Genomic DNA, 12,521 nt, shown 5'->3' with positions numbered 1-12,521 from the left:
GTGTTACAGTAGAAACATTTTGACATTTCAAAGCATTAATATCTTCTCTCTTCTTCAGGAACTAAGTCTCAAACAGTTTTAGGATTTTACATCTAAATAAAGGCAGAAATGCCCTTTTCACAAACGAATGTAAGTCCCTCTTTTTTTTAGACTTGCTAAAATAATAATGTAATTTTTCAAGATTTAAATTAAAATATTAATCATAAATTATTATTGTTTTAACAGATAATCATATATTTAAAAATTTATTACCAATGGGGTATAATTAACTATGGTTCTGTAGTGAAACTTTTTTAAATTTTAGATAAGAGTTTTCAAATATTATTTTTTCGTCATTTATTCTTATTTTTCAGTCCCATGTTATGAATGGGGCCTCAGGATGGACAACCGACAGTTAACCTTCATGCCCTGACTGTTTTATAGTTTGTGTGTTTACAAAGTACATTAGTTGTGTAGTGTTAAGAAAAGAAATTACTTATAACAAAGTTATTGAAAATTCGTCAATTTGAATTAATAAAGCTTGAGCCTAGGTCTAGCTAGAACCACTTGTTAAATCTTTATTTCTAAAGGTTTAGGATACCCAAATGTGGCGCTTAAATGTAGCTTGATTCACGGAGAAAAGCATTATCATTACAACTCGCTTGACAAGTGCTAAAACCTAGCAGAGAAATTGAAAACTACATGCAATGTTGAAATATCATTTGCGTACATCATCTATGGGTTGTATAAATAGTAAGAACTCAAACAAAATTGGAACAGGATTTTTAAAGAAATTTACTTGTTAGAATAACAAGATAATTATTGCACTAAACATAAAATTAGAGATTTCTTTAGATTTAAGTTTATTAACAGTGTAAAAGTATTGACAAGTTAGGCCTGTAGAAATGCATAAAAATTTATTAACACTTTAACTGCGGCTGAGTGATCTTAAGTAGTTCAACACCACAGCACATGCACTCTGGCATCTGCCGCAAACAATCCTGTGCCGTACTTAATCAGGCCATACTTTGAGTTAAATTAAATCAATTTGATTATTACCCAACAAGAAAATTTAGTCCTCCATAATTTTTGTAACAGAATTTTTAGATAGTCAGTTAATCCTAAGTAGATATTTCCACTACGGACCATATTTAAATTTTGGAACCATTATACAATTTTCATCTATATTATTTGTGGGCAGGAAAGTTTGAATTTAAAAGGGCAAAAATGAAAATGTACTCATTCCAAGATTAATTGAACATTTCAAGTAACTTGACAGTGTCTTTATGTCATTTCTGTTCCAGCCTGATATCGGATGATTCTCACATGAGTTGGGGAAGTGGGCCGAGCAGCCAGGCTCCCAGTGTTGTCCTACTGGACCCTGACTTCTCACAGTCAGGTCAGTATTATATGGGCAAAGTGAAATGCGTAGCTCAAAAATCTACTACATTTTGATGTGTTTCCTAAAAACTCAGTTATTGAATAAGTTTTATTTTTAGTTTTTAAAAATCTACAAGAAATGCATTTAAAAATAACTAGATCGAATTTTGTGTGTAAGAATTGTTAGGTGATTAATTGATAGTAATGAGGTACAATTGAAGACTTTGTTATAACTTCTTGTTAGAGTTGATATGTGCCTGCTGCATGGTGTTATAATATTAAATTAAAACCAAAGCAACAGTACAGTCAACCCAGACACACTGACTGCCAGTCATTTGTACTCAGTATAAGTAAAACATTTTAAACCATCTATACATATATCTTGTTACACTCTTTAATTGGTTCAGTCAATAATTCAATATTTTGTTGTTCCCTCGTATTATCTGATGTATTAACCCCTTGGACGCCAGCATTCGGGAGTAAATTAAATTATTTCTTTTTTGTTTTATTGCTTTTTAGATTGGCTATCGATTAGTGTAAATTGAAAGTGCATGATGTATATATAACGTATTTGGAAGTTATGAAGTAATTACAACATTAAAAGAAATATACATAAAATAAATCACTTTAGACCAAAACATCTTAATAAAAAAATATCAATAATTCAATATTTTGTTGTTCCCTCGTAATATCTGATGTATTAACCCTTTGGACGCCAGCATTCGGCAGTAAATTAAATTATTTCTTTTTTGTTTTATTGCTTTTTAGATTGGCTATCGATTAGTGTAAATTGAAAGTGCATTATGTATATATAACATATTTGGAAGTTATGAAGTAATTACAACATTAAAAGAAATAGACATAAAATAAATCACTTTAGACCAAAAAATCTTAATAAAAAAATATTTTTATGCATAGGAAATATTTTTAATTGATAAAAGTGGTATTATATTCATTATGGCATTACAGAAATTGTTTTGAAAAATAGATTGACAAGATAATCTTATAATAAGCCAAGGTATAAAGGGTAAAGTAAGTAAAAACAAACAACTGTGTCAAGGTAGTTAGTGATATCAATTTCAAAATTGATACATAAATTGGTAGTCCTTATTTACTACAAAATAAAACAAAACCAGTCAAAACAAACGTTAAAAGCTTGTAAATAAAGTTAAAAGTAATATTTTCTTAAATGGCTGATCAATCAGACGTTGGCGGTTTTCGCATGAATCTCAATCGGATATTGGTGTCTAAAAGGTTAAGTGTGATCCACAACCTCATAAATTTTAATTGGATTGTTATTGTTTTCAGCTTGTAAAGGTGCAGGAGATGCCAAGAAAACCAAATCTTCTGGAAGTCAGAGAAAGGGTAAATGATGCCTTACATTGACCACGTCAAGTCAACGTGATGACTCCAGTATTTATTATTGTGTGCACAGGATTTTGTGAGTGCACTTTTGATACATTGCTCTAGTCACTAAAGTATTCTTTGTTATATTTATACACTTGTGTTTTACTTTTTGATACATATTAGAAACCAAAAATCAACAAACCTTGTTTTCCCATGACGCCAAAAGATATGTATTGTACTGTTTTATTATACAGATTAAAGATTTGTATTGTATTATATTGTTTTACATTTTTCCAATACATTCTACACGCAGTGAAACAGTAAGTTCAGAGTGTTTTTTTCTTTTTTGTTGTAGAGGATCCTATATACATTTTTATCAGTAGTTTCACTACCCTAAGGCATGTAAAAAGAGCAACGTACTAAACTGTACATTTTATTTTTGAGTACACAAAAAAATTCTAAACCTACTGAAAATGTATCTAATTCTTACGACAATCCTTTATTGTACGCTTGTTTACTTAATCCGATTTGTATTATATGATTTGTCTGAAAGGCGGAGAGGAGTAACAAATAAAATGACCATAATTGTTGAGCACCATCGAGTGATACGGTGTAAGCTCAGAATGCCTCAAATGATTGAACATCAGTAAGCCATCAAAGTTTCAATACAAACCTTGAACGCCGTACAAATTTTCAAGGATGAAACATGTCACAAACTGTAGTTTTAAGTGGCACAGGCTCTTTAAATTTGAACGAGTGTGGGTGAAAGTCGATGGTGGGGTCAGCGCACTGGACTCTGTTCGAGCGTACTGCTAGATGCAGCCATGACACATCAGGCTTAGAAGCTCGGAATGATAAGATAATAACATGAAGGAACATTCCTTGATGGTGAGATGTCTCCAAACATACTTAAAGTTTGTGAGAAGTCTCGCTGCTCAGCACAAGGTTTGCAATGGAAACCTTCACTGTGAAAGGTTCCGAGCCCTTAGTCCCTTGCTTCAGAATAGTACTGTGCATAAAGAACGGCTACACTGTACCTATGGTGGCCCTGATGTAGCGAAACAAACAATACTGTTTTGAGTATATATTTAGTTCTGGGTAAGGCTTTTTCATCGGTCTGGGAATGTAAGAATGCTCTAGCAGAGCTGGCAATGAATAACAGAGTAACACTCGGTTGGGTACCGGGTCATGAAGGCATTCATGGAAATGAAAAAGCAGACATCCTCTCCAAAAAGGGAGCGGAATCCACAATGGTGGGGCCTGAGCCAGGTTGTGGGATAGCCTTCTCCAACATTAAAGCTCTGGTCAAAGATTGGGAAAAGAGGATAAGACACAATAATTGGAGTAGAGCCTCAGGATTAAGACTATCCAAATTGTTTATCTTTCCTTACGTTAAAGGGTGGACAGCTCTCTTAGACCAGAATAAGGAGGATATAAGACTGATATTAGGAATGTTGACAGGACATGGCCCTCTAAGGAAGCACCTTATGAAGGTAGGCCTTAGCCAGAGTAACAAGTGTAGACTCTGTGGAGAGGAGGAGGAGTCAGCAGAGCACATTTGGTTAGATTGTCCTGCCATCGTAGAAACTCGGAAAAGATACCTGGGAGCATATCTTAGCCCCAAGGATATCAGAGAACAGGAGCCCTCAAATCTGATTGGTTTTTGCAAAAGCCTCGGACTTTGAGGGCACAAAATTAAAGTAAGGGAGGCGCAAAGGTCCTTTTAGGACTAAGTGCGAGGAAAAACTGTCCTTTTCCCTCAGGAAGGAAAAAAAGGCTTTTTCGTCAGTAACTTTTTAGCACCTCTTCAGACGGATGCTTGCTCCAGATTTTAAGAGTCAAGTCTGCGACAGTGTCAGATTCCAGACGCAGAAGGTGAAATGGAGCGTAACTCAACATTTATAAACTGAGTGTGAAAAATCTTCCATAAGGCTAGGAGATTTAAAGGGGGGGCTTTAAAGTGCTCAAGGTTTAAAATTGTTCTCACGGGGGGAAATAATGAACATCGTTTCACTACAGCCAGCTCTTAATAATATCCATTTGGGTAGGTTTATAGAAATGCATTAGATAGAAAAGCATTTTATTGACATAATTAATAAAATTTTTAATATACACATTAAAAGAAATTTAACTGATACATTACATAAGTTATTTTGTTATATAATCCAGCATTAAAATCTGTCATTGTAAGAAAATAGCATTGGTAGGGTGTTGTTAACCTTCTATCTGCCATATATTTTTCTAAGACTCTTGTTTTAGCTCAACAGTTTTTGTAAATGAATATCAAATATAATTATTTGTATCACTGGAAAGCTGAGATTCTTGTGGTTATACTTCTATAACTACAGTAAATTATAGAAATTACATTACATAAATTGAGAGTAGTATAAAAAACTGTGAGAAATGTTCACCAGTGAATATACTTTCCTTGTATCCCTACTGTTTATTTATAGATTATGGTAGTGCTACAAAATAGAAGTCAATATCAAAAAATTTGTTTTATTAAATGTGTCTACAAATTTTGTATTTCAGATTTTTGATAAGTCTATTACAAATTGTTCGTTACAAGAAATTTTAAAATGAAATTTTCATTGTGTATTCATAATTTCTAAATTATGTAACATAAGTACAGCAAAGTAACCACTAAAAATAATTGTATTATTATTCTACTTATTATGTCCTTTGAAATAGCACTAAACATAGTACTTTTAGGGCAATGGGTATAATTTGTACAGACTTCCATATTAACTAAAACAAATCTGCCGCTAGAACAAATTTGCCTGGCAGATGGGAGAGATAAAAGTTTAAATCTCAAATGTACACAGACAGATGAATTGATAACACGTTTAGATAAAAATAAAACCTTAAATTATAAAAATATAAACCTAATGTCTTTGGTTTTCTAGACACACAACAAGACATAAAAGTAACATAATAACAGGCACATATTTCCATGACAAACACATTATGCGTGACACCTGAAACCATTCTTAAGACGAAACAAATATTTCTACAATATCTTCTAAATATTGACCAATGTTTATATTCTAAATAAAAACAATTACATTTTTTGTACAAGAGTAAATACATATTTTATTTAAACTAGAAAACGTTTTGAACATGTTTCAGATGAAAACAAATACAACAGATTATTTATATTTTGCTTTATTGCTGTTTTATTAAACTTTTCTTGAAATACAAAAAAATCTCAAATGTTTGATTCGGTCAGTACATCAGTTACATGATAATTGATAATATATAATTAATTATTCATATATTATACGATTAATACAAGTTTTGAATAATTATAAATATATGATACATAATTGATAATACAATTTATTTTGACTTAACAATGAAGGCAACTAAGTGTAAGATTACCCAAGCATTAATTTTTGAATCAGCAATTTTTAATTTATATTTCAACAAAGTACAACACAAGAAGTACTGTTTAGGTATATGTTTAAACTGAACAAATCTGAATCAGAACTCCGCTATAGACGAGGTGTGAGTACGTCACACCCCTTGTCACATAACAGACTTTGCTGAGTTTGCTTGCAAATTTCAAATTTATAGCTCTTTTCATTCTCAAATTGATTCATTTTTCATTTCATCGCGGACAGAGACTGACGGACATTTCCCCAGCAGGCAAAAGAGAAATTGTTTCAGCCTTCTGAATGATAGGCTTCAATAACGCCCAGCTAAATTCCATGGTTGGGCGTGCACCATCATATATTGAAACTCATTCTTGTCTACGTAAAACGGAAGTTACATGCAAAACTTAAGTCTACAGATGAAATCTTTCTAGAGTTATCTTGTGCACTTATATGATGCACTTAAAATGATGTTAATTAAATGGGGTTTCACGGCAGTGTTCAAATAATTAAGTTCTGGTGAGCTAGGGAGGGTACTACAACGCAAGAGTGCGCTGAAATCAAATAATATTGTCACCGACTTCTAACACTGACTTTCCATTCCATTATTTGATCCTTTTACTCTATACATAAATATGTCACAACATGTTAAAATCTAACGTAATTAAACTCAGTTTATTTACAATTTATTTACAGTATTCTGCTATTTTTCGTTACGATCATGGTTATCCATTGGACCAATGTTAAAATAATCACTAACTTTCAGCCAAATCCCATGTAGAGACATACACCAGCATAGATCTCAGTGTTGCTTATCAGTTTTTTTTTTTAGATATTGTTGCGGACAGACAGACAGCTGTTAATCATGATAGTGGCAATTGACAGTTATCTGCCAATTACAGACCAATTACTCTTTTACAATGAATAAATAACCGTTCGATTTACAGTTACTCTTTCATTTGCTATACCGAGTGTTTCAATATGAATACTGAGGTTTGAATGCTTTGCAGTATTTAAACTATTTAACTTACAATTATAAATACTACAACAAACGAAAGAGCAAGCCATAGGTTGGTCAGACCTGTGTGCACATGCAGGCACTTCCAAGTTAATGTTATTTATTTCAGTCTTCAGCAACAGTTGGCTTTACTGTCAGGGTGTATGAATTCTCCTGCAGGATGTAGATTCCACAAAGTTAACATCATTATTTTAATTTAAGAGTCAGTTAACCCACGAGGAATAAAGTTGACACCATAACACCTCTAAATTAAATTTGTTGCCACATCCCAACAGAAGGTTTATGTATAGGCCGTTCTTTTTGATGAAGCAACCAAAAATGGTTAAAATGAAAAAATTATACCAGAGTGTTGTGACACGCATAAATCAGTAGTAACAACTATGTTGCGTGTCAACTCCATGCTCACTATCTCTAATACAAGCATTCAATAAAAATAAAACTCTTTTATTGAAACTGAACTAAAGAATACAGGCCATAATAGGTCTGCACTGAACTACCAACCACAGAGAACTTACCAAATAGTGAATGGCGATCGTCACAGCAGAAATAGGATGGTTGGCAAAAAGGGAAACAGGAGTGGTGGGCGTTTTTATTCCAACACTTCTCCATCTTCTCTTTAGAATGAACCAATAATAAAAATCCCACTCCTGTCTCTTGCTGCCATCTTGTTTCTGCCGTAATGGCTGCCATTTTACTATTTGCTGTTTCCTTCACAATCCTTCCATTGTCAAGAACAAACGTTAATTAAAGAATGTAAAAGATGTTTCTTATCTTGATACACTCTAACCTCTCAACTGGATGAAGATGAATAAGAAAACTAGTTTCAGCAACAAGATGGTATACCGCCTCACTGGCATAATGAGGTATACCACTGGTTAAACAATGTATCAACGGATGCAATGCTGGAGACAGAATGATCTGAATTGTTAGAGTTCAGAAGCTACCAAATGGTACTCAAATTGTACAGTTTTATTGTAAGCAAGAAATTATTTGAGTTGCTCTTTCTTTGATATATCATCTTTTATAAATATTGTAAGTAAAATGGCAAAAATGCTGTAATGCCTTAAAAACACATTAACTTTTATTTTCACTTAAATGTTTATCGAAATTAAATTAATCCATCATAGGTACAACTAGAATTCTCTTGTTTCCCCATTTACAATAATAATCCTTTCAAAGCATTTTCCATAATTATTTAACAAACTTCGACAAACTTCTTTTATAGATAAAACAGCATCAGACAGGTCAATCCTTATTGTAAACTGCTGATTACATATTAAATTAGTAACAATTTGTAAATCCTACGAAGTAGGTAATCCCCAAGATTTGGTCCATCTTTTAGATACTATTCATTCATTATAAATCTGGAATACATTTTTTATAGAAATTTCAAGTTGTAAACCACTTTATTCTCGCATTACAATAAAATAAACATTCTGCTGCTATTAAAGATACATAAGTACAGAATACAATTATTTCAACTTCACTAAGTAGAGTTATTGACTATTCTAAAAATATCAATTAACTAACAATCAACGATCAAAGCACCATTATAGAATAAAACGTTCTCTTATTTTACCAAATAATTGTTAAACTTGACAAAAATTCAACACATTAGCTACCGAACAAATCTAACTAATTCTACTTTTGACCTGATCAACACGATGATCTCTGAACGCCAGCCAAATCTAACATGTGCAGTACGTGAACTGAAAGCGAAGACGCTCATTAGTAAGTCTAAAGTGGCAAATAAAAGTGTTCACAACTGCACGAGGTTGTGCTGATCAAAGGTGTGAACAATGGCACTTTCATAACCTCTACCCATGAATCATGTTTAAAAAATAAAATATTCGCCCACAGTAAAACAATATAAGTCAGATGTTGCCTGTAAGTTTATTTCCTGAGCAAAACTTACACGAATAGTTACAGGTCCTTATTTAGACATCATGCACACATTCATGACCATTTAATCTATTTTGTAGTCCCAGAGGAACCGGACTATTAGCTGTTTTTGTGTCAGAGTAACTGGCTTATCAGCTGTTTTGTAGTCCCAGAGAAACTGGATTATCAGTAGCTTTTTTAGTTCCAAAGGAACTGGCCTATCAGCGGTTTTTCGTGTCAGAGTTACTGGCTTATCAGCTGTTTTGTAATATTAGAAGAACTGTATTTTCAGTTGTTTTTTTAGTCCCCGAGGAAACTGGTATTATAAACTGTTTTGTAGTCCCAGAGGAACCGATTTATCAACTGTTTTTTAGTCCCAGAAGAACTGTTTTAACAGTTGTTTTTTGTAGTCCCAAAGGAAACCGGCTTATTACTTATTTTGTAGTCTCAGAACCGGCTTATCAGCTGTTTTGTAGTCGCGGAGGAACCGGCTTATCAGCTATTTTAAAGTCCCAGAGGAACTGACTTATCAGCTGTTTTGTAGTCTCAGAGGAACTGGTTTATCAACTGTTTTGTAGTCCCAATGAGGAACTGGCTTATCCACTGTTTTGTAGTCTCAGATAAACTGTTTTAACAGTTGTTTTTTGTAGTCCCAAAGGAACCGGCTTATTACTTGTTTTGTAGTCTCAGAACCGGATTTATCAGCTGTTTTGTAGTCCCAGAGGAACTGGCTTATCAGCTATTTGTAAAGTCCCAGAGGAAACTGACTTATCAGCTGTTTTGTAGTCCCAGAGGAACTGGTTTATCAGTTGTTTTGTAGTCCCAGAGGAAGTGGCTTATCAACTGTTTTGTAATCCCAGAGGAAGTGACTATCAGCTGTTTTGTTGTTCTACAGCCCGCTACTTCTGTTTTTAACTGAATGTACTTTAGTTTAAAAGAATCTCACTTTATTTTTCTGCTAAAGCAGCATTTTTATTAGCTCTTTACTTGGCAGTATGGAAAGTGTGCCACACAACTGAAAGTAGACAGTCAGGATACATGTTGAGTAAAGGGTAAATTATACAAATTTGTCTCATAAAATGTTCTGTTGGCCTTGTTGGGATTTTGTTGAATTGCAAACAATCTGCAACATGTTGCAAGACAAATACCAGAGACAAAGATGAGTCAGGAGACCACGGGGCAGCATATGCTGCAAGTATTGGACACACACTAGTATAATACTGTCTTTTCAATCAGTACAAAGCATTATTTACAAATAAGCATTTTTGGTGATAGATCTAGTTTACTGCGGAGGATGACTGTTGCAGTTGGTGGAGCTCCAACAGTGTTAAAGGTTTTTAAAAGCCTAAACATAAGTGAGTGTTTTGTTTCCTCTACTTGCATTGACTGTTAGAGGCTGAAACACGGTTAAACTTACCTTCTTCCAAGACGACATAACTGATTTTGTATCTGATATCTCTCCTACCAGAAGGTTAGAACCTTCACATCCTGAATTTCCTGTCATCCCAGAAGAAGTGTTGAGAAGTTTTTCATCTTCTTGTCCCAAGGGAACAACAAAATTATTTGTTTTTTTTTTTGAGCAAAATGACAAGGATGGTGACAAGTTTTTGAGTCACATTGTGGTGACAGATGATAAAACACGAGCGACAATCTGTGGCATTATTGGACAATCTGTGGACATATTATGGCATTATTCAGACTTCCAGATGAAACCATGAAAACTCTAGCAAGAAATTTCAACACAAAAAAATTAAGGCCACAGTTTTTTTAGCACCATAAAGGCATTTTTCTGATATAGGAATGACAACAATTGCTGAAAGGTATAGTGAAATCTTGTTAAAGCTGGTCGAGGGACTGTTCACTCTGCCTTCTTGCTGCATGATAACGCACGAGCAAGGAAGTACCATTCGACTCATCTTTTTCTAAAACTCTAGTGATTTCTTGGTTAAAAGCGTTATTGGAGAGTGATGGCGTAGTGACAAAAATTTCTACTAACTGGTATAACAAAAAAGCAGCACAGTTCTTTGATGACGTGATCCAAAATATGGTGTCACAACTCAAGAAACGTTTAAATTTTAATAATGACTATTTGGAAGAGTAAACAAATTTTTTACATTTTAGGCTGTGATACAGTTTACTTTAATACAGTTTGTCTTATTCCATTATAAAACTGTTCATACTTACAAAATTACCATCATAATTAATTTAGAAGTACGTGTTGGTATAAATACATCCTAAAAACTTGTAGTGATCATTTTTCAATAACGATGTAAAAAAATTTATTAATCTACATCAAAATAATTATGCATAGAAAAACCGGGGTTTTACTAAAAACATCGTTATAAAGAAAGATTATAAGATACATGTCTGTTTTTCGCTTTATACACTTTAACTGTATTTATATATTTACACAAATTTTTATACTAATAAATTAATATAAGTATTTCTAATACACATTATGTATGTCCATAACATTTATAATATTTTTTTACATTACAAAAATTATAAATCATAATCATTTAGTCTATTTAGAAGTAAACGTTATAACGAGGTAGCAGTACATCAGATCAACTGTCACAACTTCACTGGAAATTTCAAGTTTATAGCCCATTTCATTCTCGAGACAATTAGACTGAAAATACATCACAGTCACCAGACAAGCAGAAGAGAAAATCTGCCGGCCTAACTGAGTGATGGACTTCGATGAAGCTCAGCCAAATCCCATGGCCAATCAATTAAAACGCAAACGTACTATGCCAAATATTTCTGAATATAAAAATTATTTATTTCACTGAATAGAAATTAATTACAATATGAATTGATGCATTCCATTAACAAATATAGAGTGCTACAAAATAAAACAGTTCCAAAAATATATTGTTGAACTGCACTTATCAATAGTAATGTAAATAACAACATAGTACAGCACTCAAAGAGTTAATGTGATTGAATAATTTGTCAATTATAAGAAATATTGACAAATTATTTAACCCTTTTAGTACCAGGCCACAATTTTATGTGTAAAAGAAATTTTGTCCACGTTCCAAAAACTGTGTACATGGAAAATGTGCGATTTTGTATGCTTTTGGGAAAATAATCGTATCTATTATTTATTCAAAATCTCTGGTTTTATTAAAAAAGTTTATATATACATTTATAAATAGAATAAATACATTTTGTCTGAAAATTTAAATTTTATCATGAAAAGCCATTGAATTTTAAAATATTTTTACATTGGAAATGTTATATTTTGAATTTACATGTAATTTTGTATAAATGCTCCAAATTTTAAAGCTCAAGTATTTCAAATAAATAATCTATGAATACAAAATCCAATTAAGTATATTTGCTAAAATAAATTTTTGATCATGATTACATACAGGACATCATAGTCTACTTAGAAAGCAAAGCTGAAAATATACCTGTCTGAATATGAGACTCCCTTTCAGATCAAATAAACAAGTAAAGAGATACATATAGAATACAAAAATAATATTGTTTTGACTCGTAAATCATGAATATATATTATGAAAAATGATAAA

At 32.6% G+C, this 12,521-nt stretch overlaps 1 protein-coding gene across 1 annotated transcript in view; it reads left to right on the top strand.

Annotated features, from left to right (window-relative positions):
- The window catches only part of LOC124368016 (coiled-coil domain-containing protein 39-like), a 34,441-nt gene extending 31,459 nt beyond the window's left edge, over positions 1–2,982 (top strand). The window contains exons 21-22 of the mRNA XM_046825287.1: positions 1,284–1,378; positions 2,668–2,982. Of these exons, the coding sequence (XP_046681243.1) occupies positions 1,284–1,378; positions 2,668–2,732 (160 nt within the window). The 3' untranslated portion in view covers positions 2,733–2,982. The remainder of the gene's footprint in view (positions 1–1,283; positions 1,379–2,667) is intronic.
- The last annotated feature ends 9,539 nt before the right edge of the window (positions 2,983–12,521 follow it).

This window comes from Homalodisca vitripennis, chromosome 8 (assembly GCF_021130785.1).
Source record: "Homalodisca vitripennis isolate AUS2020 chromosome 8, UT_GWSS_2.1, whole genome shotgun sequence".
NCBI classification, from domain to species: Eukaryota; Metazoa; Arthropoda; class Insecta; order Hemiptera; family Cicadellidae; genus Homalodisca; species Homalodisca vitripennis.
Note: the sequence above shows the minus strand (reverse complement) of the source record. Positions and strands in the feature narration are given on the sequence as shown.